The sequence below is a fragment of the Erpetoichthys calabaricus genome, chromosome 12, assembly GCF_900747795.2.
Source record: "Erpetoichthys calabaricus chromosome 12, fErpCal1.3, whole genome shotgun sequence".
NCBI classification, from domain to species: domain Eukaryota; kingdom Metazoa; phylum Chordata; class Cladistia; order Polypteriformes; family Polypteridae; genus Erpetoichthys; species Erpetoichthys calabaricus.
In genome coordinates, this window is record NC_041405.2 from 134783222 (window position 1) to 134807131 (window position 23910).

The following is a 23910-nucleotide window of genomic DNA, read 5'->3' on the forward strand; positions in this document are numbered from 1 at the left end:
TGCACATAACTGATTATTTTGTACATTCCTTTTTATTTCTAAGTTTTTGTTCCACAGATAGAACCTATTTTTTTGATACAGGGCACCACATGTCCAATACTTTTAAGAAACACAGCCCTAACATGATGGACAAAACAACAATACATTCACAATAGAAACAAACACCTCGTGTGATATACATAATTAAAAGAGTATGTCTTTGTCTTGGTTATAAACTTTTAAGATTTTAGAGAAAATAAAAAAGCTTGACTTTGTTGCAAGTGAAACTGGGGCATATGTTGAAATTCCCATTACTAAATATTTTCTAGTTTTAAAACTTAATTTTGTTATACATGACTCTTCTCCAGAGTATGACCCTAGCACCACCCCCCCAGATGCCAAAAAAATTTCCTATGCTTGTATTATCTTAGTTGGACTGCCCTTCTTTGTGGACAGAGGATAAACAGGTTACAACAGGTCTAGAATGCTACTGCCATGACTTCAGATTGCTGGCCTACACAGGCTTCTTGTGCAATACGGACTCACCTTCAGAAGTCCCGTTTAGCCCAGCGCTGTTGCTGTATCCCTGTCTACACCTCTGACATTATATAAACCTGCTAGACATTTGACAGTTTGTGATATTGGCCTTTTTGTTGTTCAAACACCCATTAGATAGCTCTTGCCAAATGCTCATTCAGCTTTGTGGCTCCTACACTTTCTAGGTGTATGCGGGCAGATTTCTCAGTATTGAAGTTCAAAAATGATGACAGTTGTTCTCTGTGGCTTCATAATTGCAGGTTCAGCTTTTTTAGTTTACTTGAATCTAAAGTGTAGGTGTTATCTTTGACATTAATGTAATCGTTTCCACTTTCTAAAATGAGTTTTCAACAGTATTGCAAGTCACCTTGGATAAAGGCATCTACTAAATAAACAAATAATATTAAACAAATAATAATTATAACTATATTAAGTTGGTTTCTTGATTTGCAAGACCCTGACATGCTAGTTCATTCATATATTTCAAGCAGAAATGCAGCTTTACAGTTCATTCAAAATATGAGAAATGTAACTAGACAAAAATAAGTCAAACATATATAGTGCCTATAAAAGTATTCACATTTTATTGTTATACAACATTGAATCACAGTGGATTTGTGCCTTTTTGGCACTGACCAACAGAAAAAGGTCTAAATTCATCACAGATGCAACATGTTAGTTTTAAAAATCACTTAATTCAGTAGAGATCACCTGCCTGGGGTTTCAATTGGTTTTAGTATAAATGTAGCTTATCTAAAAGTCCCAGTTTGAGGTGAGCCAGCATCATGGCCTGATCTAAACAATGAAGAGTTAAGAACACTAAGAAACTGCTGAAGACAAGAAAATAGACAAGACACCAAACGTTCCTTGGATTCCAGTTAAATCAGTCATTAAGAAATGGAAAGCATAAGGCCCAGTTGTAAATGTACCTACAGCAGACCATCCACAAAAACTAAATGATTGCTCTACCAGACGACTAGTGAAAGAAGCCACCAAGAGACAAATGAGAACTCTGAAGGAGTTACAATCTACAATGGATAATATTAGGGAGGGTGTGCATACAACATCTGTATCCAGATAATTCACCAGTTGCAGCTTTATAAGAGAATAGTAAAGAGAAAGCAATTGTATGAAAAAAATGCACAACATCCCAGCTACAGTTTGTCAGAAGGCACACGGGAGACTCTGTAGTCAGCTGGAAGAAGTTTCTATGGTCTATTGAGACCAAAATTGAGCTTTCTGGCCATTAGACAAAATGCAATATTTGGTGTAAGCCAAAAACTGTACCATCTCCTCCATAAAGTATTGTGGTGGCAGCATCAGGATGTGGGCACGCTACTCTGCAGTAGACCCTGAAAGCGTCTAAGGGTAAAATGAAGACAGCAAAATATAGGAAAAATCATAGAGGAACACCTGATGCAGTCTTCGGGAAACCTGTTTCTTGGTAGAAGATTTGTTTCCCAACAAGACAGTGGCGCCAAGTATAAAATCCATAGCCACACAGCAACAGCTTACAACCAAAAATGTTAATGTCCTGCAGTGGCAGAGTCACAATCCAGATCAAAATCCAACTGAGAATTTGTGGCCAGACTTGAAAAAGGCTGTTGTTTCACCATCCACATGCAACCTGAGCTTTTAAGCATTATTGCAAAAAATAGTTGGGAAATGTTTCAGTATCCAGATGTGCAAGCTGATACAGATCTGTGCACACAGACTTGAGGCTGTCATGGCTGAGGTGCTTCCACTAAATACTGACTTGAAGGGGCAGAATATTTATGCAATCAGCGATTTAGTGTTTTATATTATTTATAATTAATTTAGATCACCTTGCAGACATCAATGAGTCATCTTCTGTTGGTCTGTTAAAAAAGCCAAGTGAAATCCACTGTGATTCAATGTTGTATGATAAAATGTGACAACATCCAAGGGGGTGAATACTTTTTATAGACACTGTAATGGCAGTTATATCATTATGTTGGATTCCAGTTAAGTTTAAAGACAATTTTGCTTGTGCTACATTAACCTCTTAATTTTTACATTACTGTCATTTAAGATTTTATCATCTGCTTTGATTTTACATACACATGCCAGTTTCCTCAATACAACAGAACCCCAATTTAACACTCCCACATTTTACACTTTTGAGTGGTGCGTTGCGGCAAGTTTATAAAAAAAAAAAAAAAAGAAATAAAGGAATGTCTGTGTTATATTTGATTTGCATTTTATAATTATTTGAATATTAGTAATTCACTGTATTAAAAACAGTGACAAAATATTTAACAAGTGTGCTGTATCTTTATTGCAAAAAATAAAATTAGTTTGTACACCATATTCAATTTTTCAACTAATGCAGCATTTAACAATTTAATATTAACAATTTTTAAATGCTTCCTAGGTAAATGGTGATTTGTCTGTACTGTATTTATACAGAGTACTGTATATGCAGTTAACAACACAAAATATTTATTACATTGTAGTATTATTGATCAAAATTAATCACAATTATTAAGGACATTAAAGATCAATTATGAATTTTGCAATTATGAAATCATCACTTATGCAATTTGCTCATGGAGTCCTGAATGAGGCACATTACCAACACTGTGAGGGAGTGTCAGTTACAGCACTACGGCCATGTGGCGCGGTCCGACACATAGGATCCTCATTGTCGAGGACCCAAGCGACTGGACCAGGCCAAGGGAATGCCCACGTAACACCAGATAGATGGTCATTTCCTGGAGGGTGGGACTGGGCCGTTGTCTGCCTGGGGAGTTGCCAGCCAGGATCCCGAGCTGTTTCGTCGTGTGGTGGGTGTGGCAACATGCGGTACCAGTGCATACTCTCCAACCTGGCCTGATCTGATAATCATGCACCCCTATATTGCAAAATGAAGTGCACTTGATAAGAATAAATAAAAATTAATAAGAAATTATATTGTATATAGAATGGTGGTAACGGTTGTAGTATTTTCTGCTAGCTTGGAAATCTCCCTCCTTAATTTAATAATTTATGAATTAACTAGAATTCCAAAAGTAAAATACAGGTCAGCATCAAAATGTAGTGATATTACAAGAGCACGAGACTGAGAATAACAGACTAAAAGAGAAAGTCTGCTACAGAAAACAAAAATTCTCTTAAGTACAGTATTAGGAAGTAATCTGTTACAGTGACTGGAGGAGGAAAGAATTTGCAAAAGAATGAATACTGCTTCCCCTTGCCCAAGTTGCTAGGAAATATTTGTGCATCTATATAACAAGTACATACACGTCTTTAGTAAGGATTCAGCATGGCAGGCATCCTTCTGTGTAAAACTGACAAAAAAAACAAACAAAGCAGTGGGCTGGAATAGACTGGCTTTTTCATTAAAGGTTTGGTATTTTCAAGTCAAAATTAACTTTTCACAGTCACAGTGTACATTAAAACATAATGTCCCATGGCAAATTAAAGTGAAGCATTTTTCTTATAAAATTTTAAAAATACAGAGTCTGGGTTTGCAGTTTAAAATGAGGTCCAAAGTTAGAACAAAAGCCTTACAACAAACTAAACACATGCACTCTGAGGTTGCAAAAGTTACGACTTCACAAAACATGCCTTCCTTGTTTGTAACCCTTGCAGTATATCAGGAAACCAGATAAAGGTCATGTGAACAACAAAGAACAAGAAGGTTCTACCAAGATGGTTCAAGAAGTTGGCTGACTATCATATACCCAGTAAGATATGAAAGGTCACATACACAGGAACTCAAGAAGTATTAGAAAGTATTGTAAGGACCAAGAATATGAAGAAATATTTTGCTTTGAGGTTAGATGAATATGTATGTAAATTCAGTGGTTTATAAAATGGACCTCTGCCCTTATTACTTTGACCATTCTGTAACAGACTGCAGTGAAGGATGCTCCCTCTTCAGCATGGTGCTGCCAGAGTAAATGAATGACGCAGATGGACAAGCTTTCATCTGCCTAATTACCGACTCAAAAACGTTTTATTAAACTTGTCCTGGTCGAGGGTAAATAAGTTTCTTTCTTTAATTAATATGTTAATTTCTACCAAAGATGACATTTGATCATAAGATTAAAAAACTTGGAAGTGAGCATCAGTTGGTTTTGCACCCTAGGAACCAAGTTAACCGAACTATTCTATAACATTTCAGCAATTATTTACCACTCTGATGCTAATCTTTTCTGATCATAAAATAGGTCATTACAATAGCAATTGATATGAAGAATTCTTAATTAATTCCTCTTTAATGTTTCTTTCTCGTGCACAATATAGCTCAAAAACTAATCAGCACATCATCATATCTCATAACAGGTTTAGTTTTCAAGTTTGGTATTTTTCCATCCAGCCGCTTCAGCTCTAGACCGTCCTCAAGAAAATGTGACACACAGACATACATCATTGAGATATCGATGTTTTTGGTATCAGGGGACCCTAAAAAACGTCAATATCCATTGAAAACTGGATATTGAAATTTTTGACAAATGTATAGCTTTCGCTCCTCCACCTTAGACGATAGGTTTTGGTGGAGTGGGGCGCAAAGCAAAAAGAATGTTGGTATAAACAATATGGTGAAGGCAACGCAAAACATGAACAAAATGGCAGTACCCACAAGAAAGACAGTCAAGACAGCACCATAGTGATAAGGCCATCATGATATATACAATACAATTTATTTTTGTATAGCCCAAAATCACACAAGAAGTGCCGCAATGAACTTTAACAGGCCCTGCCTTTTGACAGCCCCCCAGCCTTGACTCTCTAAGAAGACAAGGAAAAACTCTCAAAAAAACCCTTGTAGGGAAAAAATGGAAGAACCCTTGGGCAAGGCAGTTCAGAAAGAGGCCCCTTTCCAGGTAGGTTGGGAATGTAGTGGGTGTCAAAAAGAAGGGGGTCAATACAATACAACACACAGAACAAATCCTCAATTCAGTATAAAAATAAAAATTTTACAAGTACGGAGCACAATTTAACAGTAGATGATATCCCATAATATGATATGTATGTCCATATATAGTATGTACTAACAGGTGTATAAACATTTAATAAATAGATGTATAGTATAAAATAGTAAACAGGGATCCCAAAACTTTAGTTTAGAACAATACAGTTCAATGGAAGCATAAACCTATCTTAGTATAAAATGACAGCACATTTCAACTAGCGTTAAGAAAGCTCACCAACACTTATGTTTCCTCAGACATCTGTTCTCACTAACTTTTATAAGTGTGCCATGGAGTCCATCCTTACTGCATAACATCCCAGTATATGGTACCTGCTTGACTCAAGACTGTATAACAATGAAGTCCGCAGGCAGCTCAGATCACTAATGGCACCAAGTGGGCTTCTGCTCAGGAAATCTACTGTATAGCACACACTGCCTTAGAAAGGCAAAGAGGATTACTAAAGACGTTTGCCATACAGCATGGTCACTCTTCTCACAAAATGGTACAGAACCATTCAAATCTATACCAGTAGTTTCAGTCTCTGTTTCTCTGACATACATTATCAGGTCACCAATCAGCCAGTCACAGTAACAGAAGCTGTAGGTGTTCCTGTATATGTATCTTGTATATATGTAGCATTTTAGAAATGCCATTTTTTGCACGCATCTTTTGTTGGCTCTACATTACTGCCACTATTCAAACAAAATGTGCAAGTTATGCAATTCATTGTACTATGTACACATAGCTATAAAATGAAGAAAAAAATTTGCCTTAACCGCTGAAAATACTCGAAATTTACAAACTGGAAAACACATACCTAGCGACAAAAGGTAGTCATGGTGGGAGAGAGACAATGATGTGAAAAGCACTGCCAGACATTTTTAAAAATAACAGAATCTCACTAAATATTTTTTCCCTGACAACTATCTGAGTACACTTATTTTAATGGCATTTGTGCAAATCTCAAGATGATGATCAATACTGAAATAAGTTTTGTGTTGTGTTTTATGTTCACACTCAAGCCCTTTGGAGCCTATTTTAAACTGAAAACACAATCACTGTATCTTTTAAAGTGTAGGAAAAAATTCTTCACTTTAGAACACAATTTCTTATGGCAAGTTAATATACACCCCGAACTCCGACCTGAATATTACCAAAGTTCTCTTAACTGAATTTAACATCCACTGCTTCATTAGCTACTAATTACTGCCATGCACATCAGGCTTCTAGGGATAACTATTGCTAGTTACTGTGCGTTTTCTGTTAACAATGTTACTTGTGTATGTTAAAGTGTGCTCAAAATTATAAGTAACCTTGATGAAAAATCAAGACAAATAAAATCCTACTTATTTAAATAAAACTCTGTCCTAAGGCCCCTTTCTTAAATATCTTGCATTTTACAATGCAATAACAAGAGATAACATTTATAAGAATCTTTTGTTATCCAGCACAAAATGAAAAAGGAAGGAACCAACGAATGAAAAGACCAGCAGTTGATATCCATTAATCAGGAAAAGGTATAAAACATAAAATATTTAATATACCACCATTAAAGTGATAGACACAGAAGAAATTCTGATCCATTTAAACAGTAGGTAACTAAAATGGGGATGCAAGTGTATTTTGTCTAAACACAGTAGGAGGAGAAAAAAAAATCCACAAGTCACAGATCATGGCTGGATGCAGCATGAGGTGAACATCAAAGTTTACATAGTACAATAAGGCTAACGAGCTGCTTTCAAATGTTGCCAGAGAAAATCATGGAACTGGGCTACAGTATATGGACCAAAATTAGGTATCAATTACAATTTTGGCAACTTGTACTATTAGAATGTAGGAAGTATCGAAAGAGGAATGCACACAAGAACAACAGAAAGTCCACCTTAAAATCTGGTTGCTACTGTTGTTATGGTGCCTCCAGTGCTACAATAGCATCATAATTCCTTGTAAGTACAGAGACATTCTGCTCAAAATACTGGCTGCGTCTGCCAGAAAAGTGCAACTTGTAAATGGACTTTCCAGTATAATAGGCTCCAAAACAGAATTTGCATCAAACAAAAAGAATTGGTTGACTGAAAACAAATTACTTTTTTTGAAATGACCACCTGAATCTTACAACTTTAACTAAAGTGAAAAGCTGTGGACCAACTTTTTTAGAGCCATTGATAAAATCACTGGGGGGGCGGAAATCATGGACAAAAAAAACATCCAAAATCCATTTCCATAGCGCCTCCAAACCTAATAAACATGAAAAGGATTAATGACAATATCTGTGCGAGGGTAATATACGGTAAGTTCTAGACACACATGTTCAATAAATTTTGAAACCTTTTTTATTTGAGGTTATTTTTTAAATAACTGTTGGAATAAACCAATCATGTTGTACTTTAAGTTTTTTGTGATAAAATAAAGCTAATTTCCTTACTGTATTTTAAAGTAGTAAGGGATGTTCATCTTTTCATTAAGGGTTCCATTAATTCTCTTTTCTATTCACCTCTTTACTATCATTCAGCTTATTTTGATGAAGACCACAGTGTCAACATGCTGAGCTTGACGGACCAGACCCTATCCTTCAGCAACCATTTCTAATTCCTCCTGGGGAATTCATAGGTATTTCCTAAATGAGTGAAACATACAATCCCTCCAGCATGTTCCAGGTCTGCCCCTGTGAACCCCCCCAAGGCCTGTACACACCTCATGAGGCAGACACTTAGGGTGCAAAGTAACTAAATGACCACCTCACCTGACTCCTCTTAATCTGAAAAATGAGGTCCTCCCATGTCACCCTGTCACAAAAACAGTGAATCCAGCAGCCCTGTACAAGAACCTTATTCTTGAAGGTTAGATACCCAGCCTCGTCCTCACAGGTGGCGCAGTGGTAGTGCTACTGCTTTGCAGTAAGGAGACTGTGGAAGATTGTGGGTTCGCTTCCCGGTTCCTCCCTGTGTGGATAGCGCTTTGAGTACTGAGAAAAGCGCTATATAAATGTAATGAATTATTATTAATGAATTATTATTCTTTTAATCATTACACACCCAATAATTCTCGAGTTCTCCATGTTTAGGTTAGGCTGGGGAGCATGCACTGGTACAGCTCGTTGCCACACCCACCACATGACGAAACAGCTCGGGATCCTGGCTGGCAAACCCTCAGACAGACACGCAGTCCAATACCACCCTCTGGAAATGACCCTCTATCTGCCACAGCCAAATGTTACGTGGGCGTCCTCTTGGCCTGGTCCAGCCACTTGGGTCCTCAACAATGAGGATCCTGTGATCTGGATCACCATCGGGGAATTGTGCAACATAGCCGTAGTGCCATAACTGACGCTCCCTCACAATGCAGGTAAAGTGCCTTATTCGGGACTCCGTGAGGAACTGTTCATTCGACACAAAGTCAAACCAGCAGTAACCAAGGATTCTTCCAAAGAGACACAGTACCAAAGGATTCCGGTCTTCATCTCAGGTCACTGGATAGTGTCCATGTCTCACAACCATATAGCAAGACAGGAAGCACCAGGACTCTAAAGACTTGGACCTTTGTCCTTTTGCATAGATATCGGGAGCACCACACACCCCTTTAAAGCAACCTCATGACCCCCCATGCTCTCCCAATTCGTCTACTGACTTCACAGGAAGAGTCACCAGAGACATGAATGTCACTGCCAAGATAAGCAGATCACAGCATCGTTGGTTAAGATCAGTGAATCTTTCTTCAACAATAGATGCCCCACAGCCACTGGACCCCCAACGACTTTGCCCAACACCCAGTCCATTCAAGCATTGAACATAGTAGGAGCAAGAACACACCCCTGATGAACCCCAGAATCAACTGGAAAAAAACAGAGGTTCTGCCTCCACTCTGCACAGCACTCACAGTACCAGTGTACAGGCCGGCCATGACATCCAGCAACCTCGAGGGGATCCTGTGAAGTCTCAGGATGTACAACAGGGCAGCTCGATCAACTGAGTCGAATGCTTTATGAAAATTGACAAAGGCTGCAAAGAAACTGCCGATATTTTTGTGTTTGCGCTCCATGAGAACCCTCAGTGCTAGGAATGCAGTTGATGGTAGAGTTCATAGGCATAAAACCAAACTGCTCCAGTCACTGGTAGGTGAGCAAGTGATCACAGATCCTATTGAGAACAACTCTAGCAAGGACCTTACCTGGCACTGAGAGCAGTGTGATCCCCTTGTAGTTGCCGCAATCCAGGCAATCACCCCTCCCTTTCCAGACAGGGATGAGACGGGCCATTTTCCAGTCAGTTGTGATGGCACCAGTCTCCCAAATGGAAGCAAATGCCAGGAGGACACCCTTACCACCAACCCTGGAGAAGTTCACCCCGGATACCACAGATCCTTCCACCTTCCCTACCCTCAGCTGGTTCACCACCTGCGCAATCTCGGTGAGATTGGGTGGTTCACAACTAATTGGAGGATCAGCCTCAAGAACCATGGACCCAGAGATATCCAATGTCCTAGCTGGAGGATCAGCTTTAAACAGCTGCTCAAAGTAGCCAACCCACTGGGTCACAACTGCAGTGTACTCCGTAAGGACCGTTCCATCAGCCGCCTTGACTGTGACTCTCTGAGGAACAGATTTGGATATGCATAATGATTCGATTCCTCTGTAAGCAGGACATGGGTCACTAGACCACAGATGGTGTGTCACTTGCTCACAGATTCCTCTAACAAATTCCTCCTCATCTACCCTCAGAGTCATCGCAGCCATCCTTTTCAGTTCCCAGTACAGACCGGAGTTGCCATCAAGCTGCGCACTGCAACTCCTCTGGTAACACCAACATAACCTCAGCAACCATCAGGGTCTTGTCGTAGATGGTCTCCCACAACACATTAGGATCGGCAGTCGCATCCAAGTCCACAAGTTCCTCACACAAACTATGTGGAGACTCATTAGAAACAGCCTGATCTTGGTCTAGCCTCATTTTCCTAGTAGGTGGTAGCTTACTGGACCTAAGCTGGATCTTCAGAGTAGCAACAACAAGTCTGTGGTCAGAATTCACAAACTGGGTGCTTCTGTAGACCCTGCAGTTTTGTAAGAACCTCTCTCTCCATTTTTGTTTAACAGCAATTATTACATGGATCTTGCATTTAAACATTAAAAGAAAAAAATATATAAACTGGTACCAAGCATTTACCTCTATTAGTATCTTGCAACAAAACATTCATTTATTTATTTACATTATTTTTTGGAGATCTCAACGTTTGGAGGAAAAAAGGTAATATCCAACACTTTCATAGGATTTTATAGCTTACGCTATGCCAAAAGTTTCTAAGGAAAAGATACAGACAAATTCAGAGAGAACATGACAAATATTAGATGAGGAACCCATGAAAACAAATGCAAAGTAAAAGATGCTGGAATTCATCAAAACTACTGCTGGGAATGAAAATAGGAAAAGCAAGTAAGGAAGGAACAAAGTTGACAAGACTCCTCACCAAGCAACTGGGGAATAATATTATCACTCACGCTACTCAGATGACTACGTGTATCCGTTTATTTTGGCAATGAGGGTCACTTCCAGTGTCTGCTATTCTGCATAGTGCTCACTTCATCAATGGGCTCCTGCTTGACCCCCCAAAGCGATGGTCTGCCTCTCAGTCACCTCACGTTTCCGTCTGGGACTCCTATGGCCCCATTAAGAGAACATTACACATCCCATCGGGTCCATTCACACCCGTTGAACAGGAAAACTGCACAATGGCAGGAAACAATCGGAAGGCCATCCCATGAACTTCTGCAAACCTTCTATTGTTGGACATGAAGATTCATTTGGCGCCAGAATTTCCGACAGCACACTACGCTCCCAGCATGTCAGTCCACTATGACACACAAACGAAAGAAATACAATGGTGACAGCCATCATACAGAAATACAGAACACCAAGGACACATTGCCAGCCCTGAGAATACTACTGGTTGCTTAGCAACCAGCAAAATAAGCCCAAAGAGCTTGAAGATGGACGTTTGCCTGTGCACAGCCTCTGGCACTAGACTTGGAAACGGATGGGCGAGGACCATGGGGCTCCTCTGTGAGAACCAGAGGTAAGGTCTTAAAAGAACACACTAAAGCAGGATGGAGAACAGTGACCCCAGCAATCAGCTTCCATCTACACAATAGAAAGTTGTGTTACTTCAGAGAGGTCATGCAGAAGATGCAAAAAAGTAGAACAGATCAGCAGAGGCTAATTTAGGGACTCACAAACCACTTGTGTAAAGCAAGGTTTGCACGCACACACTGAATATTCACAATAATGGGTATAAAGAGTAACACAAACCAAGTCAATTCAACTGAAAGTTGTTTTGTAAGATTGACAAACAGGATTGCTAAAGAATTACAAAATATAAACCAAAAAAACAATCTGACAGACCTTTCTACGCAACACACAACTTGTTTAGTGGTATAGGTTTTTTAAGCTATGCTTTCTATTCAATACATCTGCTTTATGCTATGGCTGATCCCCAATGAAATGCTACCACATTAAAAGCTATTGCTTCTGAAAGCACACTTACAAGATAACCTGACTTGCACACATTGTAAGAAAAGTATGATGGCTTCCTGTATGTGATGTGCATTCACACATAAAAGTATCTGCTACAGCAAATATTAATGGTGATGAGGACACTTGTGCCAGATGATACAGACTTTACAGAGATCTTTCAGCAGATGTTATAGTGCCATGGACTCTGACTTTTAAATACTTAACAAGTAGTTAATGTTAAGAATTTACCCATATCTGAAGCTTGCTTTCAAGGCAAACAGCATGTTACAACATGGCACATCACAATAATAACCTTAGGATAAAGTCTGCATATATGGGGGTGAAGCACACACTTTGAATCCTTCATGGATGGATCACAGCATTTATGATTAAAGAATTTGGTACACATCAACCAGTTGATATCTGTTTTTCAGTGTTTAATACAGCAGGTTAAGAAACACTACTGGTTAATTAACATGCAAATACATAATTTTAAAGTATGCTTTCAGTAACCCCCCAGGAAAACAAAATAGCACCAAGAGTTTGTAGGGCATGCTGGAACGCGACTCAGGAGTGTTTCCACCACTGTATAAAAATAATCAAATGCTGTAGCATTTCAATCCAGTACTTTTATGAGCCAATGGTGTTCTGATAATGGGCTGTCTGTCGGGCAGACTGCAGTTTGTGAGGGTCAAGGACTGTGTAAGCAACACTGGCGCATCACCAGGAACAGGCCTGCCTCCTTTTGTCTTCACTCTGTACACCTCAGACTAAATATAACACCAGGTCATGTCACTTGCAGTAATTCTCAGTTGATTCTGCACTTATGGGGGTATTGATAAGGGGGGTGAGACAGAGGAGTCAAGTGGATAACTTTGTTTCTTGGTGCTGAAAGAACTTTCTGCAGCTTAACATCTGCAAAACCTTAAAGAGCCTCAATGTCTATTTAGGGAGTGGATGTGGAGGTGCTTCACTCCTACAAATACTTGGGGATCCACGTCAATGACAGGTTGGATTGGTCTGGTAACACAGAGAAACTATATAAGAAAGGGAAGAGCAGGCTATTTTTCCTTAGGAGATTGCGTTCCTTTAATGTGGGAAGCGAAATCCTTCACATCTTTTACAACTCTATGATGGCCAGTGTGATTTTCTATGCTGTAGTTGAATAAAATAATTTCAAGAGAGGTCCACTGCATTAACAAGCTAATTAAAAGAGCAGGCTCAGTTATGAGACCCCTGGAGTTAATAGAGAAGGAGTGAATTAAAACAAAACTGAGTTCCACTATGAACAATGCTGTGCATCCTCTCTCTGACACACCAACACTGAGGATTTTCAGATAACAAATTATTCAGCAGAAGTGTGTCACGAAAAACTACTGGGGGTTCTTTGTACCAACAGCAATACATCTGCATAATGCCTCACTGGGACTGCCAACACAGAAGTTATTTTTCCTTTTAGTCATTCTGGTGTGTGTTCAGACCATATATATATGTATTTATTTATTGAAATACATTTTGGTTCTGTAAAATGCCAAGATTTTCCCCTGGGGACAAATAATGTCTTTTAATCCAGATTACAAACATTCATTGGGTCATTACTGTCAATTGTACACATTACAGTTTGCCTAGATCAAATGCCTACTTAAAGGCCAACTTAATTCAGTAAGCATCAAGCTCTTGAGATTTTTTAAAAGTTAATACTTCTACATAAAAGCACATTGCACATTTACCTGCAGAAATTGGGTAAGACGAGTCAGTAACAAGCTACTGTATTATGCTGAAGAAGGCGGCATGCAGAGGGAAATGGCATTAACCATAGGGAGGACTCTGTACTAGGGTTGCGCAGTATACCAGTACTGAAAAAATACCAAAGCTTTTTTTAAAACAGCACAGAACCAGCATGTTGTAAATGGTAGTTATCAATCACCTCATGCTCAGTGATTTATTAGCACACAATCAAAACTCCAAAGGCAACATCATAACACCATCAAGACTGTTCAATTTACATCTAGCACAAGTCACCAATTGGAACTCCCCACTCTTCAAACATGTATGGAATTGAAGGGGACCCCAGCAACTACCCCAACCACAGACTCACTCTTCTTCAAAATATGTGTAGTGTGGCATAGCAGGGATTCACATGTATTTGCTTGGGCACTGAGATCCGAAAGCTGGCATTGATACTGAAGTCAAAGATTTTAGTAGTGATTCAACATTACTCTGTACACAGAGCAGCAGATATGATGCGAGTATGGAGTTTGTGTAAAAGTGAAGTGAGACTGACAAAGATGACACTTTTTTTTTTTTTTTTTTTTAAACTGCTTTGTATACTTAAAGTGGATTTTAACTCCCCCCCCCCACCCCCACTTTTAGAGCACATTTCTATAGTGAGCACTGTCCCCAGATGTTTTACAAACATATACATTAGTGAACAACTGGAGCACACCATCGCTTACTTTCTTTATTACAGCTTACTCATCCTCTCTGTCTCAGTTTTTATCAGTACACAGGCAAAAGAAAACCCAGCATCTTCTGTACATCAGCATCTTATCAAGCTGCACTGGAATGCATTTTCAACTGGTCCTGACACAAAACTCATGCAGGTGAGTACAACATGTTCACACAAAAGTTCATGTACATGGGGTAATCAAAGCATTCTGGAGCCTGACCTATGAACAGAAACACAATTAAACAAAACAAGCTTTCATTTTTCAGCACAGTCGCAGTAAACACCATAACACTCCCGTTATAACTCTCACAACTCTCTGAAGGTAAAGATATGCGCTGGTATCCAGCAGGTTGCCGGTTCGAATCCCCGTTACTGCCAAAGGGGATCCTACTCTGCTAGACTCTTGAGCAAGGCCCTTAACCTACAACTGTAATCAATATGGACTACAACTTTATCATCATGAAGTAATCTGCATACACTCTTGACAGCACTGGCTTGGACCTTCACAACTACATTGCTTTTGATTGTTGTTTGGACTCTGGTTTGTAATAAGGCGATTAAATGTAACTCCCGGATAGTAAACACTTCTTAAATTTCTTCCAATCCTTATTTATTAGTTTGAGGTTCCCCCTGGTTCCCATTAAATGCACTGATGCTTCATTTCATGAATGTGGGCACACAATATGCACAGAGCTTCCTCATGATTAACTAACTGTTCATGATGAAAGTAATTAATCCACCCATAACCAATTCATATAGTGTCTCCGCTAAATACAACCTCCTTCTTCAACTCTTCTTTACAATTCACTAAAAGAATAGCAACATCTCCTTTGGTTGTCAATGTCAAAGAGCAGACAGACCTTGGACAAACTTAGGGAGATGTCTGGCCGCAAATGAATTCTGTTGTCCATCCCCTGACTGTGGCATTAGGAAAAGGACCAGTCTGGAAATATGTTAACTAGGTGAATATTTGATGACATAACTTTATCTCTGATTGGAAATTCAATGAGAGCACAATACTTGATTTTGTGGTTTTCTGTGTCAATGCTAACTTGGTTTGAAACAGAAAATACCCAAAACCACAAACAGTGGAGAATTGCAATTGACATATTTAGTACAAAAGGGCTAATCCTTGCCCACTTACAAAAGCAGCATCAGAGAGTCCCACTTTCAGCAATAAGCTTAGAACTTTTTGATCACTCCTTATGCAAATAGTCTTGCACACTTCCATGCAAAACCATATACACGTTAACAGTTTTACATGCAAGTTATCAAAGCATCTGCAGTACATCTACAATACCCTACACGCACACAGGCTTGCATGACATACATAAATTCAGTCACTTTCATACTTAAGACATTTCTCATGCAACTTAAGTAGGTCAGGGTCTCAGAAGACCCAATTATACACACAGTATACATTAAAGGACCCATTCTCACACACACCCTGACTTAGGGCCAATTTAGTGTCATTAATTAGCCTAAAAAGCAAATCTTTAGGAGGAATACCACAGTACACAGATAACACCACACAGACATGGTAAGAATGTGTAAAATCAATAGACAACAACCAAACCCAGGATTCAAACCCAAAATACTGAATCCAGTAGGCAAAAAAGCTAACCCCTCCTGCCAGCCACCACCCTTAAGGATTATTAAGCAATAGCTAATGCTGCCATCTCCCAGAACTATTTCTTAAAACTTCCTAAAAATGTCTACAAATGTGGTTAAACACTTGGATGTAGTTTATTCAGTGTGGCAGTTAAAAACACCACCAATATCTTTTTGCCCTCTTTTTTGTTTAAACTTGCTCAAAAGTTACAATAGAAAATATCTGACATTTGGGAAATCACTTAAATATCACATCGTTAATACATTAACAAAAAAGCAATGTATTTGACTGTAGTGGAATGTCGAGACTGCTACAAATTTAAATAAATGTGAAAGTCTGTTTATGTTCAAAAAAACAAAAACAATGTGCAAAGAAAAAGGAAAACACAATGGGCTAACTACCCTTGTATGGAAAAGCACTTCAGGTCATCGAAGGCGGCTGTAGCGTAGCCGCTGCCAGTAACGGGCTTGTCACTTTTGACTATCTGGCTTCGTTTATCTTCGTTTATCTTCCAAAAGAAAATACACAGCAGAAGGTAAAGTGACATCTATTCAAGGGCTACATTTGGTATTTGAGTAATTAGTTATTTTTTCACAACATTGATTTGTTTCTGAAACAAACCATGAAGTACCTGCCAAATAACACAAAGAGTACACAACACGTGTTTCGCCCTATTTGGGGCTCATCAGGTATATATAAACATGTCTACCCCCTCATTTAAGAAATTAAGGACACAACTTTCTGGGGCAAATGAACACATGCCACAAATGTGAAAAAATAACTAACAAACATCAAAAATGGTAAAAAAAATATCCTTCTGGTGGGTTTTTTCTGTAATAATTGAGTTGTAGTGACAATAGCAAATTGAATGACGTACATTCTGAGCTGTCAATGTGACAGACTATTCACTAGATTGTAAATGTCATATTGATTTTACTGACTCTAGCAGTGAGGACAAATCTCTACATTATAGAATTATCACTTAGATATGTGCTTTGTTTTACTTTTATTAGTATGCATTTTATGATACAGATCACAATATCTGGTAATAAAAATAATATTTTGCAGCTACTGTACTTATGTTTTTGTGTTTTTTGCTTTATTGAAGAAAAAAAAAAAATACTTTCCCCCTACATTTAACACAACTGAATGAATGAATCAAATAACAGAGGAACTAGACTCAGTCCTTTCTACCACTTAGCCAGGACAATTCCACCTCTCCAACCAAACCCTACACCTCGCTGAATGTAAGCAGCGCCTCGCTGAGTCACCCCGCTGCGCAGTTGTACAGCTCCCTGCTGGAGACCACACCACAAGCCAGCAATTACAGTGAGCTGGCAAGCTTTTTAAGTGTACCAGCTAATCCTTCCCAGGCGGCGGATTAGGCATGCCACAAGCATTGGTCTACATTGCCGTGTGAAGTCTTCCCATTCTCTGTCAGTGAACAGGTTTACTGAACAAGTTTTGGAAAATGAAAGCATGTCAGGATCCCATTCTGACACAAACTGTAATCATCTCAGCACAATATAAAGCTGGCTCTGTGGTTTGAGGTAAATGGTGTCTAAAAAGATACACAAGCTCAGTACCAAGGGGCAGTCGGAATCTTTAAGAAATAAAACGGGTTGACTGGGTCTAAAATTCTAGATACCTCAAAATATAAACTGCTGTCAAATTCTCTCAAGGCAGTACAAGGTGATGCCGCTTCAAATTGCTAGAAGGAGGTGTACCAAACAACAATCAATTCTCACTTGACACCTTGTACAATGAAACAGTGGCTTCCTCTTAATTCTGGAATGCTTTGGCACTGTACATGCCCTGCCATGTCAGCTGCCCTGGCAGACTAGCAAAAGAAGAAAATAAGTACACACACACACGTGGCAATGTCAACTCAGGTAGTGATAAAATAGCAAGAATAGTTGTCTGGTACGAAAAGAAACAACTTAGTACTATGTCACACAAAAAACAGAAACCGGATGTAGCACTGAGGAAAGAGATGCAAATAATGGGTGAGGCCACAGAGCAAAATGACAGGAGCAGCTGGGACAATACATGCTGGCATCACACCTATCCTGCCAACTCACAAGGACCCTCTTGAGCAACGACACAATAGAAAACCAGATGCAAATAAATTAAAGGAGACAAATGAAAAGTAATACTGTAGTGAAGGAATAATCTCAATTCACACAACAAAAGTAAGTCAAAAGCTTAAGAGACTAAGCATGTTACATATTCAGCTTTAGTCAGAACAAGACACTTCATCCCAAGGGCAAAGAATAAAAGATAAGGAAAAAAGTGAAGATCCATATTTTAATTTGGAGGTGGGTAGGGATGTTACTTGATCAGCCGATTCCGATACCAGATCCGATTTGTTTTTATTGTCCCTATTAAAAAAAAAAAAAAAAAAACTTTTTGCACTAAGCTTCTGCATAACTAGACACACAGAAGCCTTATTTCCTATATTAACTCTTTTAGGGCTAATTTTTTTTTTTGTTTCTTTTCTCCCAGGGCTGAATATTTTTCCAAAAACTAACATTTTTTAAAAAAGAACACAAAGCAATTGTTTAACATATCAAATCAACAAAAAAATATTTACTTTTGACAAATGTTACTGTCTTGCATGTTGTATGAGCCTGCATACTCTATGATTTCACATACATATCACATACATTTTACACAGCAAAGTCTGATCTCGCTCAAAGCAGCCAATTTCAGTCATTGCCACATTGCACTCCTTACAATATGTGTTGCTTTGGTGCCTATTTTTCAATTGTCTATTGCTGCACTTTCTCACATATATTGTTAGTGTGTACTGTAGAGAGACAAGTCACCCATTTGCCATCGTGCCATGCCACTGTCACTAAGTTTTCTGCCTGCAAGAAAACCGTATTGTCACCTCTTTTCATCTTCTGAAACTTTATGAACTTTATGTATGGCATTATAGCCTGGCTCACCCCATGGGATTTGCTTCTGTTTATTACAGAAGTGAATAAAACTTTGCAGCAGCACGTACCTAAGCCACCAGGGGACAAAACACGTTTGGACCAATGCTCCCTGAAGTTATATCACCAGTTCTGTCCCATCTCTATTTGTAATGCCACAGCGCGCTTCATCTTGTCTTTCGTTGTGGGTTTCCACTTTGAAAAACGAGAATGCGATGCAAGCGCAGCCCGCGATTCAAAAAAAATCTCTGCCTACCTGTCTGTCTCGTCTGACAGCAGCTGAAAAGCAGCATCAGGAGAGAGCAGCCTGAAGTACAGCAGCTGGTGATCTGTCGTGTCCAACAGCAAGCCATGCTGTCTTGTAAACTCCGGTAGCCAGATCGGCCCTCAACGGATCAATGTCTGTGTATTTATCTCATGCGAACCTTGCCGTAGATGCATCGGCTGCGCGAAGGCACTCAACTGGCAGCAGATCCGCTGGCGCGGCATCGGCTGGTGTCTGATCAGCTGATGCCTGCTTCTCACTCTCTTGCTCGATCTCCTGATCACTGCCAATAAAATCAGACTCCACGATAATGCGCAAAACATCGTCTGCCGAGTGTTTTCTTTTCTGCACTTGCTTCGCTCCCTTTTCACATGTCGATGCCATCTTGCCACTGTTTACATTTCGCAACTCACGCACATGCAAGGTTTAGTTGCCGAGTCAACGAGTCTAGCATTCCTCCAAGCACAGAGGGAATGCCTGTGACGTGACAGTGAGATTTGTCGCCATTAACAGCTGATTGTCGCCCCCTATCCCTGGATGTCGACTTTTGTCGACATTAGCCTTCAACCCCTCCTGTCGACAAAAGTCGACATCCGCCCTAAAAGAGTTAAAGTGTATTTCTATAACTAAACTATAGAGCACAGGTGTTAACTGTTCATTTTTTAGTAACAAAATGAAATTCTGTAGGCTTATTGTTTAGTGTCTATAAAATACTAAAATAAATACAATTTCCTTAAAATTCATACTGTACTTTAATACAATATGTTCAAAACTGTTTATCCATAATCCATGGCATGAAAGACAGTAAAATGCTTCTCACAATTACAAGCTGTCATATTGTTTCATTTTTACTGTAATGTACCTATCTGAAACAAAATTTAATTAAAAAAAGTAGCTCTCATCATTTCTCTAACAACAAATACACACACACACGTATATACAAGGAGAGTCAAACTAAACTGGGATTTATTAGAAAATTGAAGAACCTTAACAAAACTGAGAAGGTAATTTCTCAATGTAGTCTCCACCCTTCTCAATGTACTTGCATTGCCTGCCTGAAAGTGCCTGGATACCAGCAGAATGAAAGGTTTTTGTCTCGTCCTCGCAACCACTCGTGCACCACTTTCTCCACATCGTCATCTGTCTTGAATCGATGACTACCCAGATGATTTTTTAGCAGTCCAAAAACATGGAAATCACACGGTGCCAAATCTGGTGAATAAAGAGGATGTGGCAATACCTCAAACTTCAGTGTCTCCAAACAAGTCTTGGTATTCTTAGCAGTGTGTGGGCAGGCAGGCATTGTCTTGCAGCAAAAGGACTCCTTGAGACAGCAGTCCCCGCCACTTGGATTGAATAGCAGGCTTCATATTGGTCTCCAGCAAGTCATTGTAACTTGTACTAGTGACTGTAGTACCCCTCAGCATGTAGTTTTCGACAATAACTCAGGTGCACAAGTGGTTGTGAGGACAAGACAAAACCTTTCATTCAGGCAGGTGGCACAAGTGCATTAAGAAGGGTGGAGACTACATTGAGAAATGACATTATCAGTTTTGTTAAGGTTCATTCCATTTTCTAACTTTAGCTTGATTCCCTCTCATATATTATATTACAAATATATATATATAATTATTTAGTTATGTCAGTGTTTCTGTAATGTGATTGAGTGGGCGAGAGGTCAGGTGGGGCTCATACTCGGGAAAAGAGAATGACTACACAGAGACTTTGGGGGGGTCATTGAGTTTGGGTTTTCCGTCATTTTCGGAGGCTTTTGAGCTCCAGGTGGTGTACACGCAAGAACCTGTTGGATGTGAAGACTGGATGAAGACATCGTCAAAGGAAAGGTGTTGTTGAGATTAGCATCACAGGTGAACTTGCTTTGTTAGCCTGGGAAGAGGCACGGGATACTTTGGATAGCGCTCCAGGTGACCAAAGGAAAGCCTGGCAGCTCCTCAAGGAAAAACAGGAAGTTTCACCCCATTTGGACGGACTAGCTCCTTTTTTCTTGCAGTGTTGTGCAGTGAGCCTGTCTGCAGGGCAACTCCATCGTTTTTCCGCAGCGTGGAAGCATTTTGCTTGGACAATGGACACGGATATTCACTCCGCTTATTTGTGAGTACTGTGACCTTTTATGTTGGCTCGTTAGAGTGAACAGGGCTTAACGTTTTTGGCCACCATGTTCCCGAGCGTCGACCAGGCCTGCAACGAGGGGAGTTTGTGTTAATATTATTTTTATTTTGGTGGCCGCTGGCTTGTGTGTGTGTGTGTGTCTGTGGGCCCCTAAAGTTGTTAAGTTAAAGTGAAGTTTTAGTAATTAAGTTTGCTCATATTATAGATTTGGTTATTGTGTTTTCTTTTAATGGTGGGATGTTTTAAGTGCTGGTAAAAGTTCATTTGTAAGGTATAAGTACACTGCCTATAGGTATTTGTTGTGAAGGGTAAATATACTGCAATTTGTGTGAGTTTTCTAATTTCTGTAATCTATGATTTGTGGGCATTTTGATTAGACTTAACTATAAACAGTTTTTTTATATATTTTTCCAATTTAGTCAATAAATTTTGCTATAGTTTGGGAACATATTTGTATTGTGAATTGTGTTACAAGTTACTAATCGTGAAACAGCTGACAAGTTATCACTGGGGAGTAGGTATTAGTTAAGGGATTCTAATTTATCCTTTAAAAACACGTATTTAAAATTAAAGGGGTTTTCATAAATCAGCTTAGGGAAATAGAGTTTATGAACTTAGGGCGCTATCCTATGGCTAAAGGGTAAAGAAAGTGCTTACTGTATATACATACATACACACACAGTACATACATACACATACTCACACAATCAATTGATATTGGCAATTAAACACTGCTTAAATGCAAATGTAAATATACTGGCACTTATAGGTTTTAACCCTTTTAAATCATTAATTGCACCACAGATTTTTGCTGTTAAAACATACATTTACCATATTTATACAGGCAAATTTTTTTCCTTCAGTGTATCAGCTAGACATTCATAATCCTTGAGGCTTAATTATAAAATATGGATTACCATTTTAATTATGCAGTACTTGTTTCTTACCAAAACTTATGCTCTATCACACACAGCAACAAATAATAAATGCAGTACAAAAAAAAACAAAAAAAACAACAATTTCAAATTCGTCTTTTATCTTTTCTTTTTCCAATTAATGGTTTAAGCTTCTGCATTTTAAACAACCTCACTATCTATTTTAATTTAAAGGACAAAATAAAGGTATGAATTCCATAGAGTAGCTTTTCTTGCTGTTTGTATATTTGCATAGGACGACTTCTCCGATTACTTTTTTTAGTTTATTACTCCACCTTCTTTAACATAAAACTGTACACCAATAACCTCTCATTCACTGATAAAACAAGCCTCCACTTGCTGCTGTTTATTTACACTACAGGAAGTTTGTTGCAAAAGAGGGAAAAAAAAGACAAGCTGGTTCAACTACCATATTACCTTGCGTAAAGGAGATCCGCAACTAAATTACCGTAAAGCTTAGAAAAGCAAGGGCTGAAAATGTCAGTTTTGGTGACTGGCCTTTTTTACCGATCATCAATAGTTTTTTTTTAGTGAAAAATCAGCTGATTCCAATTTGCAGCTGATCAATCAGAACATCCCTAGAGGTGGAGTTGTGGTTTCAAAGCCTGCACCACAAAAACTACAACTATAATCTACTTGATAGCTAACAACTCATGACGAAATTGACTTACCTCTCTGACAGTGGTCCTGTGTCCAGCAGCGCTCACTGAAGTGGTCATTGAAGGCAGTCTGTGGACAGCTGGTTGTCCCCTTGATGGTACCAGGGCACACATTCCCACATTCCCTATCATCCTTATTGGAGACAATATAATTGTCTTCCACAGAGTCAAGGATTCTGTACCAGTCAATTGTGGACAGGTAACACAGGTCTGGGTTTTTCTCAATCCGCACTGCCCCCCGTGTGATGTTTACCAGGCTGTACAAACCAATGTCCTTGAGCTGAAGCATCTCAAAGATCACCAAAGCATAGTTGAAGAAGAGGTGGGTGCCCCGGATGACGGTCAGATTGGGAAAGAGGTCACGGAGGCTCTCGAGGCCATAGATGCGGAACAACAGAAGGTAGTCAGTTATCATAATCAGCTTGGGGAAGTGCAGGCCACGGAAGTCTTCGGGCTTCGTCTTAAACATGAGCAGGATTTGCAGGTGGCCCTCAATAATTGTGCAGTTTTCTATCTTGCGCAAATGCATAATGTCATTTCGGATATCCATGCTCCGGCAAACTGCAGAGAAAAAGAAATAAGAGCAGAACACAGTTACACAAAACAGAACAGTAAATGCAAAGGCACATTTAGGTGGACTTGAAATAGCAGCTTATCTACACATTCATTTTCAGCATTGGATAAATCTCGGCTAACAAGAGAAAAAAAAAAATTCACACTTTTACACGTGCCAAACACCCACAAAATGTGAGCATCATGACCTCTCCTGCTACAGCAGACGTCTTTCTCTGCTGAAGATGTAGATTTCCACAAGTTAGGGCAGTCACACATGCTGCACCTGCTTGTCTCATGACTCACCTAACCATAAAGACCAATAGGAATCCTATTTATAATTAGCATCTGATTACTGGTCAACTGCCAAAAGATTAAATTTTCTGCTCTCAGGCCAAGGGGTGATC

General features: G+C 39.3%; 1 protein-coding gene across 1 annotated transcript in view; it reads right to left on the bottom strand.

The window, feature by feature from the left end:
- Positions 1 to 23910, bottom strand: part of LOC114662687 (insulin receptor-like) — a 105659-nt gene that overhangs the window by 62692 nt on the left and 19057 nt on the right. Inside the window, exon 2 of the mRNA XM_028816306.2 lies at positions 22964 to 23512. Coding sequence (XP_028672139.1) covers positions 22964 to 23512 — 549 coding nt within the window. The remainder of the gene's footprint in view (positions 1 to 22963; positions 23513 to 23910) is intronic.